At 38.3% G+C, this 26,406-nt stretch overlaps 1 protein-coding gene across 1 annotated transcript; it reads right to left on the reverse strand.

Moving 5' to 3' along the window:
- Positions 1–457: 457 nt before the first annotated feature.
- On the reverse strand, positions 458–1,435 carry LOC108996732 (protein-lysine methyltransferase METTL21D). Its single transcript, XM_018972749.2, has one exon. The coding sequence runs from the start codon at positions 1,319–1,321 to the stop codon at positions 623–625; it is 699 nt and encodes a 232-aa protein (XP_018828294.1). The 5' UTR covers positions 1,322–1,435; the 3' UTR covers positions 458–622.
- Positions 1,436–26,406: the final 24,971 nt, after the last annotated feature.

Consider the following 26,406-nt stretch of genomic DNA (forward strand, 5'->3'; position numbering starts at 1 on the left):
AACGGAAAAACAAAACACGAGCCAAGCAAGTCTTGAGATGCTACTTCTTACACCAATTGCATCTCCCACTCTCCATTTGGTGGCTGCATCTGCTGATGATGATCAAGTAAGCTTGAGGTAAAATTGCAATTGGCAAGGTATCAGGGAAAATGGCAGTATCAAAGGTGGGGGGAGCTATATGTTTGTTTCTCAAAATGGCCTCGAAGGCAAGCTAGAGTAGCATAAAGTCCTGATTCTTCTAGTAATAATTTCATTTCCTGTAGCATTAACACATTCCTCAGTTCAATACTCATGTGAGGATATCTGTGTATGTGTTGCTGTGAGATCAGATTCGGAGACGATGCATGCAATTCATACATTATATAACTTCAGCTGCATGATGAATTGAAACACTATCTTGCACTACAAAAGAAGACTCGAAAACTTATTCCAGAATAATCATAAGAACTCTCCTAGATTTAAAATTTTACCTTGGTTAAGTATATGACATAATAATCAAGAATATAAGTGTTTCTACAGTACTTTCCAACACAATTCATCCGTGATTTGCCATTAATCATAACAGAACACGGGAAAACAAACAAAAACTTCCAAACAAGCCAATGAACATGAAGAAATATAGCTACGAACCCTCCACCCTAATCTTGGTCTTCTTCCTCAATATATAAACATCGGTCTCCTCGTAGGCATACTCCGGGTGAAGATCCTCGTGCGGAACCTTATCGACATGAAATGCTTCCTCGCACATTTCCCAGAACAGCTTATCGGCCTCCGGGGATCTCAATTGGTAAGCGAGCAGAACGACGCCGTCGTCAGACACCAGAGCTTCCATGGTGGACACGAGCGGGCCCACGGTCTCCTCGATGTAAACGACATCGGCGGCAAGAACGAAATCGAAGGGTGGGTTCAGGGAGTTGATTTGGTCGAGATTGTTCCAGTAGAGGATGGAGTGCTTAAGGGCTTTGGCCAGGACGGGTTTGTTGCGTTTGAGATTGCGTTTGAGTGCGGGCATGACGGGGGCGATGTCGGTGAGCACGATGTCTGTGAGACCTAGGAGATAGAACCCCATGCCGGCAGCCCCGCACCCGGCGCCGAGTTCCACGGCACGTTTGCCACGGAAGTCGAGGAGGTGGGAGTAGGGGTTGCTGTTGTTGTCGATGGGGATTTGAGTGAGCGGGGCCCAGCGGTCGGCGAATCTAACGAGGACAAGGGAGCAGGGCCAGACGGAGGTTCCAACGTGCATGGAGCCGTTGTCCTGTTGGAGAGAAAGAAGGGAGTTGCGCACAGGCAGCTCGATTACTGGGGAATCTGTGAACTTCATCGCGCTGTGTGTTTCGCTGTTTCGGTCTCCGAAAGTGAGAGCTTTGCTGAGGGCTACGTTAACGGGAGTTCCGACTCGAGGCGTGCGTTACTATGCCTTGCACTTTTTTTTTTTTATAAACCTGATCTCATTGATCAAATCAAACACTTACATGAAACATGATGATATACAGTAAAGTAATATTAGAGATAAGCTATTATAGCAGTGCACACTTTACACTCACTGTGTAGCTACTTCTAATTGATTGTTCCCAACACTCACTTGAGGAGATATGTGGTCTACGTGATGTCACATCATGTATACAGAATAAATGCTACCAATAGTAGCTTCTATCTATATTTATTCTATGCAGTAAATGAATCAAATCAACTCATTTCCTTAGTAACCAAAGGAAGAATACAAGTTGGACACATCTCAATATCATAAACATCTTCAATGCAGTCAAATGCAGCCTTTGCAAGCATGTGAGCTGCCATATTAGCCTCACGATATGCAAGTGAAACTGACCAAGCAACAGTTGAATTTAAAATATTTTCGGATCTGTTATGAGACATCCACCCATGCTCCAGTTGGAATAATCTTGGTTCAAAAGATCCACTACCTGTTTTGAATCCCCCTCCAGGCATAACTGCCTTAATCCAAGATCTTTGCAAAAAACAGTTACCATAAGGAGTCCATAAGCTTCCGCATCAAAGGCATTGCCTCTTAAGGTTCTATTAGCAAAGGTAAATCGAGTTTGGTTGACAATTCAAACTGTACTGCGAGGAACAAATATGCGAGGGGTTGTAAAAGGAGTTCATCTCTGCAGGAGTCTATTGCAAAGAAGACAAAGAGATGTTATGACACTAAAGGAATTACCATGGCTGAGGCAGAGGCTGGTTCCCAGCCCTGCCATCATCAATGAGCATTTTGGTGTGGAACTGCTGAGGGCTTGGGACCCCTCGGACAGTTAATGTCCTTAAGAATTTAACTAAGGAAAAGTACCCCAACTTAGTTTTCCTAGTGGAAACTAAATGCAGAAGGAATAGGATGGAGGTAGTAAGGAGATGTTTGGAGATGGATGGGTGTTTCTCAGTGGACTGTGTGGGGTTCGGTGGGGGTATTGCTCTTCTTTGGAAAGAGGAATGGAGTGTTAAAGTCATCAATTACATAAGATGGCATATTAGTGTTAATGGCAATTCACAGATTTCTACGGACATCCTGACATAGGGAAAAGAAACAGTAGTTGGCAATTGTTAAAGATGCCCAAACCAACTAGTTCTATAGCTTGGTTATGCGCTGGGGACTTTAATGAGATCCTCCATCAAAATGAAAAAATAGGTGGAGCTAGTAGACCATATAAACAGATTGAGGAGTTTAGACAAGCTGTGGAATGTTGTGGTCTCAATGACATACAATCACATGGGCAGGAGTTTACTTGGTCGAATAATAGAAATGGCAGGGACTTTACAAAAGAAAAAATTGATAGAGCTCTTGGAAACAAGGAATGGAATGATATTTATATCCATGGTGTATGCAATGTTCTTCCTGCCATTAAGTCTGATCATTCTCCCTTGTCAATTAGTTTACACAACATCAATCATGGGATGAAGAGGAAAAGATGGTGTTTTAAATATGAAATGTCCTGGGAACTGAAGGAAGAAAGCAAGCATGTGGTGAGTGAGGCATGGTAGAAAACTTGTACAACAGATAGTAAGGCCAAACTACTAAGAACTAAGCTTGAATTTTGCCAAAAGGATTTGTTGACCTAGAGGCAGACACTAAAGCAACAAGCAGAGATGGTTATCATAAAGGGAAAACAAAGTATTGGGCACCTTCAGAACACTGGTACAGGTGAGCACTTAGCAACTATGAAACATATTCAAGAGGAGGTGGCATCATCCATAACAGCAAATGATACTAAGTGGAAGCAAAGAGCGAATCAACACTGGCCAAGCATGGGGACAGGAACACTCAACACTTTCACATGCAGGCAAACCAAAGAAGGAAAATCAATGCAGTCAAATGCATAGAGGATTCTCAAGGAAGATGTGTTACTAAACAGTCAGAAATTGGAAAGGTCTTCATAGGTTTTTTCTCCTCTTTATTTACCACTTCCCACCCTTCATCTGTTGAGAAATGTTTGCATGCACTGGACACTAAACTAGATATGGACATGAAGGCCTGGCTTTTAAATCCTTTCACTAAGGAAGACATCAATGCAGCAGTATTTCATATGAACCCTTTAGGGTCGCCAGGTCCTGATGGGTTCCCTGCTCAGTTCTATCAAAAACATTGGGAGGTAGTTGGTGATCAAGTGTGCAGTTATGCTCTTAACTTTCTCAATCATGGGGGCTCACTCAATGATGTTAATGATACATACATTTCACTTATTCCCAAAGTTCAAAGCCCCAAAAGAGTAGCTGATTATAGGCCTATCAGTCTATGTAATGTATTATACAAGATTGTGTCTAAAACCATTGCAAACAGACTGAAAAAGATACTGCCCTAGATCATTGCCCCCAACCAAAGTGCATTTGTACTTGGAAGGCTAATCTCTGATAATACCATGGTGGCCTATGAGATTCTACACTCTATGAACTCTAGAATGCAAGACAAAAAAGGCTTCATGGCTTTTAAATTGGACATGAGCAAGGCCTACGATAGGGTAGAGTGGAAATTCATTGAAGCCATCATGATCAAGATGGACATTCCTGTTCACTGGATCCATATCATTCAAGCTTGCCTCAATTCTGTATCTTATTCAATTCTTGTAAATAGAGAACCTCAACAGTCTTTTGTGCCTTCAAGGGGACAAAGGGTCCCCTTGTCTTATGTGCAGAAGCCCTCACTTCTCTTCTAAACCAGCTAAGGCATGTGGCAATTTAACTCCTATTTCTATTGGTAGAGGCCCAATCACTGTGAATCACCTTTTCTTTGCTGATGACAACCTCCTATTCTGCCAAGCAAAGCATGAGGAAATCAAGTGTGTGCTTAATATCCTTGAACTATACGAGAAAGGATCTGGACAGGTACTAAACAAGGATAAATCTGCTATTTTCTGTAGTAAGAACACTGCCCAGACTACTCAACAACAGATATTGCAGCTAGCAGGTGTCCAATCCACCTCTAGTCTCGAAAGATACCTGGGCTTACTTGCTTTGGTGGGTAGAAAAAATATTGACTCATTCCATTCCCTAATTGACAGAACCTGGACTCGAGTGACTAATTGGAGGACTAAGTTTCTCTCTACAGTAGGAAAGGAGATTTTGCTCAAGGCAGTCCTATAAGCCATCCCCACCTATGCAATGGGAATGTTCCTGTTACCAGCATCCATTACTAGAAAGTTGAATCAGATTCTTAGGAAATTCTGGTGGGGATTCAATGAAGACTCCTCCAAAATTCAATGGGTTAAGTGGAAGCAACTCAGTGGCAGCAAAGAAATAGGAGGACTTGGGTTTAGAGATCTAAGATGCTTTAATCTTGCTTTACTCTCAAAGCAGGGATGGAGGATCCTTCAAAATCCAACATCCCTAGTGGCACAAATTTTAAAGCAAAAGTATTTTAATAAAGGAGATTTGCTTGAAGCAAAGTTGGGGACAAGGCCTTCCTTTGTACGGAGAGGCATTCATGCTGGCTTAACACTGTTAAAGAAAGGTCTCATATGGAGGGTTGGAAATGGCCAGAAGATAAACATTTGGCAAGACAAATGGATCCTTTCACTACCTGCCCAAAAGTTCTTGACTCCTCGAGAAACAGATTGCTGGTGTGACAAGGTTAGTGATATTATTGAACCCCATCTGAAGCAATGGCACGAATCTCTCCTTTGTGAATTGTTTACTCATCAGGAAATAGAAGGCATCAAAGCCATTCCCATCAGTTTAGGGGGGAGAGAAGATAAACTTATATGGCAGTTTTCTCAAAATAACATATACACAGTCAAAAGTGGTTACCATCTCAGCAAAGAAATGGAAAGAGAGCAAGAAGGGGAATCATCAAGCAGGAAAAGGGACTGCCAAGTGTGGAAGACAATTTGGAAACTTAAAGTACCTCCTGCCACCAAGATGTTTCTATGGAGAGCATGCAGTGAGGCCCTTCCCACTCTGGCTAATCTTAAAAGGAGAAAGGTAGTAGAGGACATCATTTATCTAATATGCAACCAAGAACTTGAGACTTCTGGGCATGCTTTATGGGGATGTATTGGTGCTAAAGACGTGTGGTGTCAAGGTCCAAAGAAAGTGCAGAAATTATCTCTTCAAAGTGACTTGATTTTCAATGTGTGGGCAGGCCTGGTTGTTACTCTTGATCCAGTGGAGTTAGATGAGGTTGCAGTCACAATGAGGGTGATATGGTCTAGAAGAAATGACTGTTTGCATGGGAAAGTTTTTAAACATCCACAGGAAATCACAGATCAGGTCAGGACAGTAATTTCATCTCATAAGGAAGCCCTCCAATAGGAAACTGGCCTTAAAACAAAGCTTCTGGCAAGGGCTCATAGATGGACAAAACCTGTAGTAGGGATTCTAAAAGTTAACTGGGATGCAACTATGCAATCTAGGGAAGAGAAAATTGGTATAGGTGTACTCATTAACATTAATCGATGCCATGGTAATATCTTTGCCATGTAAGTTATCCAGAGACACCCTCTTATTTTGATCATATTCTTTTAAACCACGTACCTCAACAGTAGGTGTTACCACATTGCCTTTAGTGATTTCCCGCGTTCCCATTTCACAACCTAATTCCCTCGTAGGACCATTAGGGGTGTAATTCCTTGATATTAGGTTTGCTACAGCATCCATCCCCACTTGAGGACCATGGTTCTCTTGGAGGACAAAGGGTTCTAAAAACCTATCACCCTCCTGTACCGAAGTAGCCTGTGCATGGTCAGAGGGTTGACTTACCTCCTTTTTTCTAAACATGTTCCCGAGGCATAGATCATTAGGAGTTCCTACTCCTTATGTGCCCTCTGTTGGTGGCTGATATGGGCCTGCACGAAATCCTTCTTCCTTATTTTTTGCTGTCACCTTCTCATTCTCCTTCACTACCTTTTCTGGATAGACCTCTGGTACCTTGTGCAGTGAAACTTCTTGGACCAAATTGCCCTCTCCACCTTGCTGACCTCTCTGATGGTTATTTCTGCCCTTAGAACCACCATATCTACGTGTATAAAAAATGTTTGTATTACTGGGTTGTCCTCGAAGCCATGGACCAAACTAAGTTGAAGGCTGTGTGTCTCCTTGTTGAGTAGTACGTGATCTCAAGCACCCTTTTCCTTTGTGATTAAGTACACCACAATGAAAACAAAAGTTTTGCAGTCTCTCGTATTTAAGAGAAATCCAGTGTTGTTTATCGTCTAGCTTTAACCATTTCCCTCGTAACAATGGTTTATTGAGGTCCACAGCCACCCTTACTCTAAGGCACCTCCCCCATTCACGACCATCTGCCTCTGCCTCAACTCTAATGACATGGCCTATGGACTCTGCAAACTACTCTCCAAAACTTTCTGTCATAACTGAAAGTGGAAGGTTGTGGAGTTGTATCCAGAAGGGTTCAAAACAAAACTGCAGTGCCTCTATGGATACCTTGTCATCCACCTCCATCATGGTGAGTAGGTGTCTGTCAAAGAACCATGGACGTCCCACTCAAGACCTTTTCTTTGTCTTCTATCTTCTGAAACTCGATCATAACGGATTGTTCACCCAGCTCCTTAAAAGTTACCCACCCTTCCAACCTCCATATTTGGGACATTGTAATTCTAAAGCCATCGCTATTAACTCCCTTCTCGGTCAGAGCCTTCCCCACTATACAGTATTTGCCCCGTTTTTCCCCTCCGTTTGTGTTTCCCCTGCTTGAAATGGAAACAGTCGCTTTCTTCTTTGGAAAGTTGTAACCTCTCCCATCGTGATGCCAAGTCCTCAAACTCCATTACGTCTTACCACCCAAATCCCGAAACAGAACAAACGGAATGTTACACAAGCTCACAGAAGGTGAGACTTTAACCTTTGATAGAACAAAGGCACTGGAACCTCACGCTTTCTCCCAGAGAAAGAGAAGGCACTCTCTCGCGATTACTATGCCTTGAACTATACCTTATGTTTTAGTTAATTTTTTTTATTTTTTTGACAGGAAAACTCGTATTCATGAAAAACATTACAGAGAATGTTTATCTAGCCCTATGGCTTGGGATACATGAATAGGAACAGTATTGCACCACATCTCTATATCTTCAACATTTCAAATATGAGCAAGCCTATTATGAGCTACCTCATTCCCTAATCGATTAACATGATGAACTTTGCACTCTTTGAACAGTTGCATAAGTCTATTTGTATCCTGCACTAAAACTCTTAGTGAAGTAGATGAAACATTGGCTTCTTGAAGCTCATAAACCATCATCAAGCAATCATTTTCAAGGATAAGCTTTTCTATCCCCATATTTGCACATAACTGCAGGCCTCGAAACATGGCTAAAATTTCAATATTAGTAGGATCTGGAACGTCCTCTTCCAACTTACTAATTGCCATAACAATATCCCCTTTTGTATCTAGGAGAATGATACCCACTCCAACCTTATGTTGATCATAGAACATTGCACCATCTACATTCAATTTTAGAAAGTCTATTGGTGGGGGTTGCCAACTATAGCTTGTCTTCTGCTGAGAAACTGGGACTTACCTCATGGTATTCGGAACAATTTTCATTGATAAAGCAAAATCAATCACCTAATGTGGTTCCATGCATACTTTCTCATGCAACATTTTATTTCTTTTGAACCAAAAGCCCATGCAATTAGTACAAAACTAGTAAGCTCATCAAGTGTGCCTTCTTCCTTAATGCCCAGAGCCACTTCCTTCAATGTCATATTCTGATCCACATTTTGTATTAAAGGAACATATCTAATCCAGTGATCATGATTACTTGGACAGTGTAGAACAGCATGTAGTAGATCCTCAATTTTATCCTTGTAGAAGATACATTTACTATCCACATCAATTTGTTTCTTAGGTTTTTAAATGTTGGAAGTCCATCCCTGCATGCTCTCCAGGCAAATACTTTAACTTTGTTGGGAATCTTCAACTTCCATAGAGTAGACCATAATGAGTTTTGGTTTCTAGCATTCGATGTGTCCCCTATGCTCTCACCTTTGCTAGCTTTAAAGAATCGGTAGGCACTTTTGACACTAAATTTGCCACAATTTTTCTGGTCCCAAATCCATTTATATTCAACATCACTTGGGCATGACTAATCTTTAAGATCTCAGCTGCTATCTTTGGATTAAATTGAGCTCTGATTTTCCTCACATCTCACCAAAGGCATTTTAATCAATCAGTTCCTCAACATTGGCTTCAGGTGATGCAGACTCTACATAGGAGACTCCCTTTCTAGGGTTGGATGACTTGGTACCCAAGAGTCCTTCCAAGTTCTGACAGACTTGACATTCCCTATGCTCCACCTTCCTCTTTCAAGAAGTGGATTCTTGGCTTCCCAAATTACTCTCCAAGCATAAGAGGGGTTAGTTTCTAAAGGGGCGTAAAAAAAAATCAACTTTTGGAAAATACTTAGCCTTGTAGATTTTTTGTAGCAGACTTCCATCTTCTTGCAAGATTCTACCAACATGGCCATATTAAAAACTCTCAGATCTTTAAAACCTAGTCCTCCTCTATATTTTGATTCACACATTTTTGCCCAATTGACCTAGTGAATCTTCCTCTCTTCCTTTCTCTGACCCCACCATAATCTGGCCATCGTGTTTTCAAGCTCTGCACACAGACTACTAGGTAGCTTGAAATAACTCATAGCATAAGTTGGGATAAATAGTGTCACTGCTTTGATCAACACCTCTCTTCCCCCTTGAGAGAACATGTATTTGTTCCAGCTTTGTAACTTCAGCCATACCTTGTGCTTAATCTCATCGACTTGCCAATCACTGGAGGCAAACCAAGATACTTCAATTACTGTTGCACCTGACGAACCCCCCATAAGGACATAATTTCTTGTCGTTTCCACACTGATACATTCCTACTAAACACCAATAATGTTTTCTCTTCGTTAATCTGTTGTCCTGAGGAATTTTCATACTGCTGCAACAATAAGTGTAATCTTCTGTAGGTCTCAGTATTAACTTTGCAAAAGATGACATTGTCATCTGCAAAAAGCAAGTGATTAAGTTGTGGTGCTCCTCTGCAAATCTGGACCCTAGGATGGACTTGGAGCTATCAACTTTCCTTAAAAGACCAATGAGACCCTAAGTGCATGGTAGAAACATGTAGGGTGATAGAGGATCCCCTTGTCTTAACCCTCTAGTAGGAACTACATGCCCTGTGGGTTCCTCATTGATCATAATAGAAAAGGATGCAATCTGAACACGCTTCATTAGTAATTAAATCAATCTAGTGTCAAAACCCAGTTTGTTTATCATAGCCTCTAAGAAACCCTGTTCCACTATGTCATAAGTTTTACTCATATATAATTTTAAGGACATGAAACCTTTTTTCCCAATTCTCTTCTTTCCCAAGTGATGGATTAATTCATATGCAATCAACACATTACCTGTTATAAGTCTACAAGGAATAAAGGCACTTTGAAAATCAGAAATAACACGAGGATGTACAGCTTTAATCGATTTGCAATCACTTTTGACATTAGTTTATATTCAACATTGCAAAGGCTAATTGGTCAATAATCAGTCACTTTCAGAGGAGTTTTTTCTTAGGCACCAAGGTGATGAACATATAGTTTATAGATTGAGGGAACTCACCTGAGTTAAGTGCCTTGAGGACTACAGCAGAGACCGACTTTCTAATGATATGCTAGTATCGTTAGAAAAAATTTGGTGGCATACCATTTGGACCAGGGGCTTTTGTTGGATGCATCTACATGAGAGCCTTATAAACCTCTTCCTCTATGTAGACTTTGACCAGCTCCTCATTCATGCTATTGGTCACTTTCCTTTCCAAATTCTCCACTAGGTTGTCAACAAATCCCCTTTGCTCAGAAGCAATGAATAGTGAGCTAAAATAGTTAATAATAATCCTGTCTCGATTCTCTCTCTCTTGCCATTCTCCACACTCATTTTGCAACTTCTGAATGTTGTTCTTCTTTCTTCTTTGTGAGGCATTTGCATGAAAGAATTTAGTATTTTGGTCCCCCTCCTCTAACCACAAGACTCTTGATCTTTCTCTCCATATTATCTCATCTCTCTCTAGCCACAATTGAACATCCTGTCTTGCTTAGATGGCTTCATCCCTATCAAATCCTTTCAAATCAGTATACTGCAGCAACTGCAATTTCTGTTTAGCCTTCTGTAAATGAAAATGAACCTTTCCAAACTTAAGTTTATTCCAAGAGTCCAACTTTTGGTTGCTTCCTGTTATCATATCTACTACTTCACCCATACCATTATGAGAATTCCCAAACTTCCATTAGTCTTCAACAATCTTTGCACACCCTTCCTCTTCAACCCGCAAGGCTTCAAATCTAAAATCTGAAAGGCTTTTTTTCTTCTTTTAAAAATATTATCACCAGCTAATTCTAACCAAATAGGTAAATGATCAGAATAAGCTGTTGTTCCATGAGTAACAGTGGCTTTTTGGTATAAATTACACCAGGTGGAGTTTTCGACAAATCAATCTAACCTATCACTAATACTTGAAAGGCCCTTTCTTTTATTGCACCAAGTGAATATAGGTCCTTTAAAACCCAAATCTCTTAGCTCACACTTGGTTAAGACATTTCTAAAATCAGCCATCTCTTGCTCAGGTCTATTCCTGCCACCCCATTTCTCCTTCTGTGCTATGATTTCATTAAAATCACCAAAAACCAACTAGGCCTAATCCTCGCCTCTCCATAAAGCTCAAATTAAGATCCAAGTATTACCGCACTTAGTTGTATCAGGATGGTCATAGATACCCATAAGGAACAACACTTTTTTTAGAAGTAGTATCATCAATCATCATAGCATCAACGTGAGACTTTGAATAATTAAGAATAGACAAATTCACATCTTTTTTCCATAACATTGCATGCCCCCCCACTACGCCCTACACAGTCAATAGCTAAAAAATTAGCATACCCTAGTCTGAACTTACATTTCTCCATAGCATGAGCAACAAGTTTTGTTTCTTGAAGAAACAAAACGTCGGGATCTTCCTTCTTGATAAAATCTCGAAGGATTCGAATACCACGAGGGTTCCCAAGCCCATGGGTATTCCAGCTAAAGAGTTTCATGGTTCCTAGCGGGGTTGGGAACCAACCTCCACCGATAGTATTTGTTGATCTGTTGTATGCCCCTCACCCTCCCTCAGCTGAGCCTTGAGTCGTTTAGATGTTCTTCCTTGGTCCTTAAAAGTCACTGCCAACTTCTTCTTCCCCAGGTTTGTTAATTGACGAGGTTTCTTCTCTTGAGATGCTTTTAACAGTACCTTCCTTTTCCATCTACGGGTGCCTTCATTATTCTGTGAAAGAAATAAGCTTGCTAAAGGGCCTTCATTGTCCTGGTCTTTATTCTGGGGCAGCCTAGAAGTCCATGGGCCCAATTCATCTTCCACATTTCCTTCTAGTGGCCTATCCTTTGACTTATCTTCCTCATCATTCATCATCCACATCTTCCTTTCCTTTTCAAACTCCTATGATTTACGGCTTTCAAATTCTGGCTTATTTTGAACTTCTATATTTTGCTCCATAACGACTTCCTGCTGTAACGACCTAAATATAGGTTGTGTCCCAACAATCATGTCCTCCATAGTTTCCTCCGAGATTTCCTCTAAGTTTGAATTGGACAGATTCATTTCTGAGTAGATTGCCCCTCAAGGCTTGATGCTACCACCGTCCCCCGAGATGTTTACCAGCAAAGATGGTTTCTCCATCCCTCTCTTCTGATCCTATCTTCCCTTTGTCGTACCACCATTGCTACCTACAGGGAGCCAAGGGTCGTATGTAAACTCATTTACATCACGTGTTGCCATGTCTGTTGTGTAACAGCCCGCTAGAAATTCATTGGTGGAATTTCTATTGACTTTAGGAATCTCGTGAAAACTCCATAAGTTTTTATGAATCGACCAATCGCATAGGTTTTAGTCTGTCAACATAGTCAGTGTTATCACTCACTATAGTGCTAGAAATATGAGTTTTATTTATTTGAGATAGTTAGAAGTGTCAGAATGCGTTATGATCTACGCCATTAGACTCAGTTGATTATTTAGGATTTTATGGTGCAATAAATTTATTTTCATATTTTCGGACGAAACAGCTATTTGAAACCATAAAATTATTTTTAGGGGTACTTCGAGATTGAATTTTGGTAAACGATTTTCACTGTAGGTTAATATGAATATTTAGGAATTTTTAGTGCTAAGTTTATGATTCACTTTTTCGGAGTGAATAGTAATCTCGGTAAGCGCACCAATTGTAGTGTTTCAAAATCACAGTGTGGAATGTTCCAATTAGGTTAGAGAAATTTTATTTTGACACTTGGCAAGATCTTAGCCACACTTAGTGAATAATATTAGACATTTGGCACCATGAGGAGTGTTTGATGGATTTGAATGAATCAAGATATGAAATCATGCCACTTAAGCAAAACTTTGTTTCATCTGCTCAACCAAATTGTGTAGATCAAATAGGGCTTCAATCCTAGTGAAACCCTAAATGGTGAGAATCCAATTGAAATCCCAAAAGTATTATTGAAATCAGAACCCTAAACGGTTTCCCCAAAACCCTAAAGTTGGCCTCTAAATATTTTCTAATCCGATTTCTAGCATTGTGTTTAATCACTTGATTAAATCACTTCCACATGCTAATCCTTCAAATTTGTGTTAGAACATCATTATCCAACCTTGTTAACCTCAAAAAATTGATTGGGCTAAGTGATATTGGATTTGGGCTTGATAGCAACCCAAACCCTCTTTAAACCCCAAAATTTAGGCCCATTCAGTTAGGCCCATTAAGGCCCACGAATTTGGTCACCATAGGATTGCTTCATGGTAAAGTTTTATACCCCCACTTGGCTGGCCAGATCTTTACAAGAAGGGCCTAGAAGGTTTTTGAATTACAAAGCTAAAGGGCCACCTCACTCTTTCACTCTTATACTCCACCTTGAGAAAATATCTTGGACGGATTTTTATGAGAACAAAAGGGAAACACTCAAGCTTCCTTTCAGTCCTATCACTTTCCATAACTTATGTAAGAGGCTATCCAATCCACTTCCCACGAAAAGCAACTCTCCTTTACACTTTTCCTTTATAGAGCACAAAAGACACTCTCGGGCAGTTTTTCTTACCTCTATTGCACTCCTGTTTCCAAGCTTTTTTAAGTGTTTTCTTGCAAATTTTTCTTCATTAAAGTTGTTTCTTTTGGAGTCTAGTTTACGTGGATACCTTATTCATTCCATTTGGAGATAATTTGATTGGTCAAAAGTTGTTTAGACCCCATAAAGGTCATTCTGGGTGATTAACTGGAGAGATGTTATGTTTTGGAGTTTTTTACCAAGCTAATGAATAGATCTTGGTCCGAAATTTTTATGGAGTACTGTTAACATGTGTATATGATTATTGGTTGAGGATTTGTTGCATGATTAAAAGTTTTGGAGAAATATTTTCTTAGATCTAGAAACATAGAAACTGGAAGAGGAAAAACAGTTTCTGTTTTGAGAAAGTTAAAATCTTTTATGGTTTAATCTTATTCCAATGGTTTTGATATTTTTATTGGAAGATCCTAAGCCTCTTATATACATGTTAGAATGTTATTTTGAAGATATTTGATGTTAGTTTCAAAGATATGAAATTTTTTGCACTGAGATATTCGGTTAGGCCAAAGTGACGATGTTCTTGGCTAAATTTATGTTTTGGGTGATGTTTAACTATGTGATCTTGAGTTTGATGCTTGGATCTGTTTTAGGACACCTTTCTAAACCATGTGATGTTTTGGTTTAAAGATCACTTCTTTATAAGTCATGAATCAAGAGGTTGATCAAAACAAGTTAGAAACAAAATTCTATTTTGAACTTAGAAGAAAAACCAAAAAGTTCAAGTATGGTTTTAGTGATTTTGATGACTTTTGTTAATGATTCAAAACATGATTATTCTTAGGAATATGTTATGAGTATAGCAGAAGAAAAATTTTGGTTTAATCATGAGTTTTGAAATTTGAAAGAATTACAACAAAAATCAAAGGAAATAGCCTTTGTAAGTTTCGGCCCTATAGAGTTTTAATGGTTGTGTTTAGTTTTAAATTTTTCTGAATTGAGATTTGAGCTTAGGACAAAATTTACATAAGATATGTAAATTTTGGTATTTTTGGAGTTAGGATGCAAAATCATTAAGTTAGGGATAAAATGATCATTTTTCCATATGTAGAGGGTAAAATGGTAATTTTATAAGTTGATATTTTTTCATATTCCTAATTATTAGTGATTAAGTTCTAATTTTTAGAAATCACTATTTTCAGTTTCTCATTATCACACTTGAGTTTTGTCTAGAAGCGCGAAAATTAAGATAAGTTAGCTTTTAACTTACTATCAGTATAATGTGTATGAGTGATAAGTAAGGGAACTAAAGGGTATGTATGCATGTTATCATATATATGTGCCATGCCAAATCATTACATATTTATCTGTTACACATAATTTATTTTGTCATGTATTACTATAAATTGCTATACATTGCATGTTTATCATGTTAAGTTAAGTATACCATCTGTTACATGTATTTCATGTCATGTAATATTCACTGTCACATGTCATGTCATGTTACAAAATATTGTATGTTACATGTTATGCCAAGTTACAGAATATTGTCTGTTACATGTACACCATGTTATGAAATGGTGTCTGTTATATTTATGTCTTAAAGTATGTTATGTTTGTTGTCTTACGTTCATGTCACATTACGCTACGTCAGGACTTCTGTCTTTTATCTCACGTTCATATCATGTCACGTTACGAAATGCCATGTCTGCCAGTTAAGTTATTCATGTCAATCACGACCCTAAGCATTAGGATGAGGTAATATCCTAGTGGAACTCTTTTGTTCACACTAGAGTGTCTAAATAGGTGTGAAATTTCCTGGGTTGACGAAGTACAGTCAACAGGTTGTGAATGGGACCTAATTAGCTGGTCACCGGAGTGCGCCAGACACTAAAGCCAATGGAGCCACACTTTATGTTACGTGTGTCCACAGCAAGTGTGGCACAAACAATTAAGTCATGGGGTTACAACAATTATGGAGCATACACTACGTGAGACACATCAATTGTGACACATAGAATATGTGGGGCCACAACAATTGTGGAGTACGTATTAACGCACTCACAGTTGGTATAGAAACCTGTGATATGATGCAGTAATCGACAGGGACACACGGCTCAAGGGGACCTGTGTAGCACCCGTATGGTCACTTAAATGATTAAGTCTAGTGAATAAGATTTCAAGTTCATGTATTTTACATTCAAGTCATGTTTCACGTTATGTTATGTTCAAGTTCACGTTCATGTTATGCATCCTCACGTTCATGCTATGTTTCAAGTTCATATGATGTTTCAAGTTCGCGTTCATGTCAGGTTATGTTCACGTTCATGTTATGTTATGTACACATTCACGTTATGTTCAAGTTTACGTTCATGTCAAGTTTCAAGTTTATGTCATGTCAAGTTAAGTTTAATTTCCAAGTTCACATTTATGTTATGTCAGCTCATGTCATGTCATGTCAAGTTACGTTATACTTATTATTTCATGCCATGTTATGCCAGTATATGTTATGTTTTCTATTGACTTTAATTGTACATTCATGCCTTTATTGCCATGCATGCACCATTAACCTATGTGGAAGTTTCCTGTTAACTTGCTGAGATTTGTAATAAAATCTCATTGTGGTAGTCTCAACTACCATTTCTCCTGAATAGTAGATCTTGTTACAGGATCAGAAGGAGAATCGAGAGTTGACCAACTAGAAACGGTCGAGTAAGCAACGAGGTGACGTAGATGTAGTTACCTCAGATTACTACTTGTATTTTGTGGAGTTCAATCTCCAGCACTCTTTTGTTCTCAACCATTTTGGACTAATGTTGTGATCTCAGTTGTTTAGTATGTCATTATGTATAAAGTATGTTTTAAGTATTTGAGATATTTCAGTTTGGTGCATAATATTGCTAAAAAAAAAATTATCCGCTGCGAATATTGCATAATGCTAAATGCATGTTAGGAATATTGCATCTTATATGTCATGAATGAGGGTAAGTAACTTTGAGTTGCATGTCTCAACGCTTCAAATGCCCGTCCGATCCCAAGCGGAATTTGGAGGCGGCACACGTTGTCCATAGCTCACAATCACGGTATACATGTCCTAACTTCCCACATAAATAACAAAAAGTTGGGATACTCTTGTATGTGAATCTGATCCAAATAGGTTGAGTTGTGCCCAGATTAATCTTCTTATCTCTTAACAAGGGCTTTGTGATGTCCACACCGATAAATTCACCCGATGTCATCCCACCTTTTACCAAGTCAACTTACTTCTTGTACTCTTCCTATAGCATTACCAATGAGATTACCCATAAATTCATTCCTGGCTACATTACGGAGATTGTGGATACGTACGCAGAATAGAGCCTTTGTTAATCTAATTTGATGGATTTGTTTATGCCCATCCACTTCACTCACCAGTTCCAGATGTTTATCAAATGTCCAAGGTCCATCTCTCTTTACTCTATCCTTGTCCCGAACATCCTTAAATTCTGCAATGAACAATGTTGAGTCTAGATCACGAACTCTGATTGTCTTCACTGGTCAGAAGATTTTCTTCATAGTCTGCTTAAACGCTTCCTTGTTGTAATGCCTGGTTGTTAACAGCTAGAAGATTAGGCATTTGCCACTCCTAACGATTGCATCATCTAAATTTCAATTTTCAACTGAAGATGTCATTTTTAGTTTTTTTCGTTCACCTAGTTCAAAATAACTTTTACTAAATCACATATAGAGAGCATTGTTGTGAGTATTGAACCGGAATCCTTCTACTAAAAACCAAGTTACTCAATATTCTACTATTATAAATCAAAAACTCATATTTTTTGTTGAAGTAAAATGCTTGAGTACAAGAGATAAAAAAAAAAAGTTTCCTTTGAATGCACTTAAGTATTTTAATTTGTTGATGCATCTATTGCTACAAGCCGGAAAGGAAGGAGGAGCCCTATTCAGCCCACGATAATGGGTTGAGCATCGGTATGGAGGCCTTGCGTTCATCTATTGTAGTAAATAATATACCATGCAAATGAGGGAGATACACAAGATTTATGTAATTCAGCATAAAACCTACATTCACAGGGTGTTTTGAGTGCCAACCCACTCTCACGGCTTAACATATCTCTCAGTACAATAAGAGACGTACAATGGAGAATGAAGACCCTATTGCCTATAGGAAGAAGGTAATATCTCTGGAGTCCCCAAGATAAGGGAAGTTGAAGCCCCCCTTAGAAGCATTCCAGGAGTTCCCTGAATGTTTGGTAGGAAACCCTCTTTATTGAGGCATCCAGGGAGTAATTAGTGAGATGTTAGCTTATTGTCCCTATCACCCTTTCCCTGTACGTGTTTGACTTGTCTTGTAGTACTTTGTCACTTCTTTTTCATGTCTTATCACTTTATATGAGTTGCGCCTAGTTTATTTGGTATCAACAATTGCCCACAATTCTTAAGGCTGGTAGTGGCTAATCTGCATTGAGCTTAGTCCCCCCCCCCCAAAAAAAAAAAATATATAATTTCTCTATGCTTTTTTAAAATTTTTAAAATTTCAATGTACATAGAAATGCCACTCCAATGTTTCTTTTTTCCTATAGCCCCTGAATTTTGTAGAATTTCTATAAATTATCTAATTTCATAAAAATTAAATTAATACTAAGTTTAGGAGAAATAATAAACTATAACATGGATCCCAAACTAAGTTTAGATTTCTTAATATGGAATCTAAAGTAAAATACAAAAAAAAAAAATCATTTAAAATTGATGATCTATATGAAAAATGGTTGAAAGATTTTATCCTTTATACTTCATTGAGCAAGGAAAAATTTATTTAAAATCTCAATTGTAACGTTTTATACTTAATATGACACGAAGATATCTAGACTTTACATAAAATTTGATAAACTAACTTAGATACTAGAATGAAAGATGACATTCTAAAAGATCACTTGATAACTTATATGAAGAAAACAATTTCTAAATATGTTATTACAAAAATAATAGTGGATAAATATTATTCCATGAAATATTATCGTCAAGAATTTGAAACAGATATTAAGTTGTATTTTTTTAATTTTATTTCTATGCGTATACAATAAATTATTGAGATTTAATTATATATATAGTCATGCTTTATGATGTTTTAATCTTTTTTTCATTTTACATAAACATCTCGTGCAGTAGAAAAGTTTGATCCCCCAAAAAAATTTGCTGGTTCTACCACTAAAGGCTGGCTTGTCCAACAAGGAAGCCTTGGGAGTCTTCCAATTAATCAAAGTAGAGATGATTCGTGAAAACTACAAGAAGATAAAAGCTAAGAATTCGTCCCTAGTTTTCATCATTGTGTGAGGCAACAAAGATCTCTAAGGGCAGACCTCGAAGTGATGTGCAAATCTCAATAGGTCCATTGAGGATGGGCATCTGGAATGTCTGTTCGTGTGAACTTATACATGGTAATTGAGCATACTAATACTCGTTGTCATTTAGCGATTGTTGTGTAATGTGCATATCTCTGTGCTCTCTTTGTTGGTGCTAGTGGACTCTTTGCCCTCTTGAGGTGATTTCACCTTGTTGTTGTTGCTTTGGCGCTAAGGTTAGAAGTTTTTTTTGTTGTAACTTGTACTTAAATGGTCAGGGATCCTGTCTTCCAATGCTTCATCACCTTTTTGTCTTGTCTTTTCTTCCTTATTTTCCCTCTTGCTCTGGATGATTGTCAGAGTGGGTTGGGCCTAGTTTATTTGGTATCAACATATGCCAGCGATTCTTAAGACTGGCTTGTTCAACATGGAAACCTTGGAAATATTCCAATTATTCAAAGTAAAGATGATATGTGGAAACTACAAGAGGATGAACACTAGGAACTTGTCCCTGGTTTTTGTCATTGTGTGAGGCAACGAAGATCTCTGGGAGCAGACCTCAAAGAGATGTGCAAATCCCGATAAGGACATTGAGGATGGGCCTCTGGGATGTCTGGTCGTGTGAACGTCTACTTGATGGAATGTGCTTATCTTCGTGTGCTTTTTATTGGTGCTAGTGGACTCTATGCCCTCTTGAGGAAATTTCGGATTGGTGTCGTTGATTTGACGTTAAGGTTAGTACTTGATTGTAGCTCGAGAAGAGAATCGTTCTTCATGGAAGTTTTGTTGCTCGAGCGTTCCCTTGTTGATTGGAAAGAGTGTTGTAGGTTTGAGCTAGCATTGTTGCTTGGTGTGTTCCTTTGCTCTTGCGAAGGTAAGGAACTGAGGTGGCGAGAGATGTTCTCTACCATGCTACTACTTCGGGAGACGTACTCGACCACACTGTTGTGAGGGGAGCAATGCTCTATTGAGTTGCTACGGGAGACGTACTCAACCATGCTGCTCCCATGGGAGATGTACTCGACTGCACTGTTGCAGCAGGAGGCAATGCTCGACCGCTTTCCTAAGGTAGGATACATACTTGACTATGTTGCAGTGGAGGGAGCGATGATCCACTGAGCTAGTGCAGGAGACGTACCCAACTGCACTGCTCCTGTGGGAGATGTATTCAACCGCACTACTGTGGCAGGAGGCAGTTCTCGACCGCATTGCTCCTGTGGGAGATGTACTCAATCACACTGCTATGATGGAAGGCAATGCTCAACTACTCTGCTAAGGATGGAGACAGACTCGATTGTGCTATTGTGGGAAGAGTGATGCTCTACCGAGCTATTGTGGGAGATGTACTCAACTGCGCTGCTCTGATGGGATATGTACTTGACTGCACTATGTGGCAAGATGCGGTGAGGTTTTAATTGTACTTGCAAGTGGACAAACTATATCGAAGTATAGTTTAGTAAGAACAAGGTCAAACCCATAGGGGCTTGAAAAATCATAGGAAACCAATCAAATATAAACTAAAAAAATTCTAACTTAGTTCACAAAAATGAGTTTTGAAATAAAATAAGAAGTGAAGAACTAAACAATTAATAAATCAAAGTAAGAAATAATCAACTTAATAAGCTGATAAAAAAGTTAAAAAAATTCTAAAAATGCAAATTAATCTAAACAATGAATAAACTACTACTGGAGATTGAACTAAGATTTTGGAATTCATCTCATCAATTCATAGTAATATATTTATGAGAACTAATTCTTCTCGAACATCTACATGATAATCTAGAAATCAATCTTGTTATCATAGAAAATATCATCGTTGAAAGTTTACTTTTTAAGAAAACGTCTAAAGTATGTTGCTTTTCGCTCAAAAATATAAAATCAAATCATCACTTGTATTTCTTAAAACAAATTAGAAAAGATATTAGATTTTATTTTTAACAAAATTATGAATTAGGCTCTCAAATGATTAAGATTATTCTAAATCATGAGAGAAACATGATTGAATTCATATAAAAAATTATCTCTCAATTGATCTGAAGCACGAATAATATATTGTTGAACACATAAATAATTGGAAGAAAATCAATTTCATAAATAATATTATTAATCTTCAAGGAGGTTTCATCCTCAACTTTAGTAAAAAATCTAGCTAGATATATTTGTAACACATCGTACTTTAGTGTATTTTCAATGAGAGATTATTTTTAATTATTCAGAAATTTATTCTCTTATTTTAAAATTATTGGATTTTTAGTTGGGTTATTTTTATGATTTTTAGTTTACGAAAATTATTTTTGAAGTGTTTTCTCTAAATTAATTATTGTTATGCATTTAAATTTCTTCTCAAATTAAATTAACTTATTGTTGGATTTAATTATTTATTTTCATTTTAATCATTACGTTTGAATTATTTTATTTCACTTGCTGTTTTAAAATCGTTTCCATTAGATCATTTTTGTGATCTAAGATGTGAGAATTGGACCTCATTTTTTTCCTACATTTTCTCTTTCCTCTTTTCTTTTTCTTCTTTTCTTCTTTTCTTCTTTTCCATCCTTTCTTTCTTCTTTTCTTCCCTGGCTTCTCCCGCGCAACACCCCCTCTGCCTGTCTTCTCTCCGTCCATTTTCCTTCTCCCCCTAGCCTGCTGGCGCAGTGATCAACATCGCCCAACCCATCTTCCTCCTCAGCCACCAACGACCTCACCCCACCAACCTCAGCCCCTAACTCGTCGGCATTCTCCCCCACACACCACACCAAGCCGCGGCCACCAATTGCTCTAGCGCTGCCGTCGAGCCACCTCCGGCCACCATTCCTTCACCACTTCATCCTCCACCTCCTAGCAACCCAATGGACCCAACCCTAGCTCCGATCCGTCATCGATGAAGCACAACCAACCCCATTTCTGTTTTGGGTATTTTTGCACTTCAACCACCCTTTGCGCTGCCGCTGCCACCCACGGCCAACCACCACCACCACTAGCTTCACTGACATACCTAGGCCCTACCCTATCAATCTCGGGTCTTCGTTTGCACCCATTCAAAAGTGGATTTTTGAGACCCACGCCCACAGTGCATTTGGCACTGTTTTGTTGCTGCGTTGTCGCTTCTTGCAGCTCCGTGATCTTTCAAAAATTATATTATGACATTGTAAGTATTTTTCCAAAGAACTTTTGAGATTTAAATGTATTTTTGCGCTAACTCATATTTACTGTGAATTGGTTGGTTGTGCCGGACTAAGTCCGAGGAGTAAGGGAGTCCGTAGGATTGGATTATGGAGTTGTTTGGGTGATTGGTTTATGATGTGAGATTTATTGACGGTTTCGGATTTAAATATTGGTGTTTTGAGTTTGACTTTGGTTATGGTGGATATTGATGATTTTAGAAAGTGATGATATATTTTTAGAATTATGAGGGTTTTAAGTTTTGAGGAATTAAAAAAAAATGTTATTTTTGAAGTTTAGGCTTAAATATCGAAATACATGATTGATTGGAAACTTACGGAAATTACGTGATTATTTTTATAGGTGACGATTTATAGTCGACTCGACATTTTTGAAGAAAATTCTGGAAAAGTTAAGTCATCCAGGTAAGCGGGATTCCTATGCTAGGTTTTATATGAATTATTGAGACTGAGGTTGACTTTCTGAAAACTTTGCATATTTTGTGATTAAATGAAAACTTGAGAAAAACCAATCTCGGTCGTTTATTTGCATCACTCATGAAATCTGTACGAAAATGGAAAAATATTTTCTGACATACATTGTGTAGACATGAGCAATATTTGACATGCTTCTGAAATATGCAAAAGAGCGAATATGATATCATTGAGATTTTTTTATACATGTGATATGAAATGATTTGGATCCGTTTTTTATCAAATGGAAATGATGTGAATATGTTAAAAATGTGTTTTTATATGATATGGATATGAAAACTTTTGGCATACTTATCTGTTTAATTCTGATTCTGAATATGGTTCTGATATGATGATACTGGTTAAAATGATATGGTTGGTACCACCATGATATGATATGATATGAGTGCACCCACTTTGGAAACAAAGTGATCTTTTTACTTGTTCTTTCTTGTGTGCACACTCGGGGCTCCGAGATTGAAAAAGGAGAAGTTCACCACATGATACTGCCTGGTTTGGCCACCGAGGATAGCACAACCCTACCACGGGGGTTAAACATGGTATATGATATGATATGATAAGATGAAGATGTTCAGTTATGTTATGCCAAAGCGTTTTTGAGTATGAAATGGATCCTTAAATATGAATTGTTGATTTTGAGTATGAAAAGATTGAAAAGTCGCTCTGATTTTCTAATAACACGTTTTGCTGAGATCTGCATATAAAAATAAAATGTTTTTGTTTCTGCATACTGAACTTTCTGAAAAGACTCATGTTTACATACTAGTATATGTTCTCTACTTACTGAGTTGTTGATAACTCACTCATTATCTCCACAATATTTTTCAGATGATTTGAATGTTTCAGTTGAGGATCAAGGATATGGAGCATGGGTGAGAAGAGTTAAGAATGATGGTTTAAGCATAGAAGGTTTATATGGGTATTGAGGATTTTCATTCAGTAAGCTTGTTGTGCTCTGATGATGTGATTTGTTGGGAGATTGATGTTTATATTAAGACTTTGTATTGTCTTAGAATAGTTATTCTAGAGTAATTGATGTAAATATATGAGTATTTTGTTCGATAGAGAAAAATTAGAGTATGTACTATGTGGAAGGTAAATAATTTTTAAGTGACATGAGTTAACTCTTCAGACCCTCGGGGACGGGGCGTTACAATATTAATGGAAATAAACTCCAAAATATGAATGCAAATAAACATCAAAACAATATTTAAAAGAAACAAAAAAAAATTATAGTACTTTCAAAACATAAAGAAAAATTTTTTTCATCAGCTACTGTTCACTAACTCACACTCTCTGAAAAAAATGTGTGATGTGAAGGTGAATAGTGACTGATGTATAACATTCTTCAAACATAAATATAGCTGCAAAAATGGGGGTAGAACCCCTATTTTTATTTTTATTTTAGTTTATTTTATTTTATTTCCTCTTTTTCCCTACCACCGCGCTGAGTTCTATGTCTGTAAAATAGAACTTCACGGCCCCCTCTGTCCTCCCAGGGAGGAAGAGTACGGGACACTGCTATGGACACCAAATCCAATAGCCTATTTCAATTTTATTACTAACTAAAATAACAAAAAAACTACAAATAAAAACACATAACCAACTACACAGCCACAAGCACCAGCGTGAACCTAGACATCATGCCTACCGCAAGCATCAACAACTCGAGCCCCAACGGCATGAGCACCCAACTCACGCACGGACGCACAACCTCCACTGCCCAGGCGACACCTTCGCACTAGCACTGGTCGTATGACCACCGGTCGTAACATCGTCTGCCTCTCTCGAATAGCTCTTGCCCCAAATTGCATCCTATCCAAAGGTTCAACACCTCACTCGAGTCAAAATGAAGAAACATAACAACAAAAAATAGGACAAAAAAATATTGAAAAACTAAATGGATGAATAGTGCACATAGCGTCAGCAGTAGCATGTGCAGTACACTGATCACTCTGGAAGGAAAGTCGATAGTAATCTTGGAAGTCCCAGAGTTAGGGATTCCAGAGAAGCTGAGCGTGGTGTCGGCAGAAGTCTCCTTGGTGTAGCGTGATGGCCACGCGCAGACGAGATCCAAAACTTCCTCCCGCTCGTGCAGGCTACGCTCCACTCTGATGGACACCGGATTTGGTGGTTTTGAGGATCGATGGCTGGGCATCCTCCCGATGGGGCGTGTGTTGAAGGGTGACAACTAGAAAGACCCGAACGATGATCCTCCCTTATTTGGCCTAAAAAACACAAAAACATAACTAAAAAAACACTATACAAAAAATAAGAGGAGAAGGAAGCGGAGGAAAGAGAGAGAGGGGGGTGAGAGCCCCTTTCATTAGAATTGAGTCTAGGAGAGTTTAAAGAGAAGGGAGAGGGTTTTTTCTAGATTCTTCTACAGGACGTTACATTTAAAGTTAGAACATTGGTCAAATTAACTTCCAAGTTTGGTGACAATTGAAAGAAACCGTCACTAAAGGTTATCTTTGGTAACGACTAACTGACTTTCACAAATTATAAATCGACATAAAAAAAATCAAATCTGTTGTAATGCTTAAAGGAGTGGTTACCTAAAAAATGGAGTCTGGAGTGGAAAGGTCCATATTTTTCATGACAAAACCTTTAAACTTTAAAGTAGTAAAGATTAAAATTGTGAGAACTGATAGGATTCCAATGTTATTATAGAATAATGATAAAATTAGTAAATAATAGATAATAAATTTTAATAGAAGCAACAAAATTATAAAATCAACTATGTATATGCTAAATAGAGAACTAAAAAGTTGCTTACAAAATGGTGTAGGTAATAGATTTGGAGGTTGAGTTCTCAACTATTTTGAGGAAAATCGCTCAAGATGAATGAATATCTTGGTTATTTTTTGTTTTACAATTGCTATATATAGTGTGGGGAAAACAAAAGGGATGGAAATAAATTAATTAACAGTTTTAGCAAAATCCTGGATCTTATTTTGTCAGTTAGTTAGTAAAATGTCAGTACTCAGTACCCATTAATAGCATTGAGATTGATCTTGAGACGAGTATCTGAAAATCAATATTGTTGTTATTAGCATCTGATCAACATGACTTGTTTTATTAGTATGTTTTACTCACACAACTGAATTGTGAAGAGTTTACAAAACTACATGTCGGCGTGCAAGACTACTCACATGCATGCCTTCATATACTTATTATTGAGCCTACGCATGCAGTTCAAGTTGCTTGGACCCAAATAAAGTTCATTGTCTATACTTTTCCCTTCCAATGGAATACGCATATATATATATACACACACACACACACTAGTAGTAGAGCAATGTCCGAGGGACGTTAGCCTAGTTGGTGAAAAATATTTTTTACACAAAAAAAATGATTAATGAATTATCTAAGTGAAAACCTGGTGGCCGGTCCGTCGGTTCTTCTTCAATAAACAACCCTCCAATAGTAGCCCTCCATGTAAGCCTTCTGCTTTACATATTTTGCATTTGCTTACACCTGATCAACATCTCATACAACCCTCTCGTGCCTCCATCACTTTCTTCGTCTTCCACTTCATCCCAACCCAAACTCAGATCTCGACCCCACACTCCTCCCGATGACAACTCGACCCTGAGCCAAGTGACAGAGCTCGACCCCTAGAGAATGTTTCACAGTGCTCCCGTTCACTCGTTGTCGCTCTCTCTATCCTCACCATCGTGATTAATAATTTCGTTGCTTACATAACTTTTGCTGTTATGTTTTGATTTCGTTGCTCGTGGGTATTAGCTAATATCGGATTTCGGCAACATAGGCCAAGTGACTCCCATCAATTTGTGCGGCACTGCATGCTGACAATCTAAGTGATGAAATCAAACTAAATCGTAAACTTGGAATGGTTTATGGTT

This window comes from Juglans regia, chromosome 1, assembly GCF_001411555.2.
Source record: "Juglans regia cultivar Chandler chromosome 1, Walnut 2.0, whole genome shotgun sequence".
NCBI classification, from domain to species: Eukaryota; Viridiplantae; Streptophyta; class Magnoliopsida; order Fagales; family Juglandaceae; genus Juglans; species Juglans regia.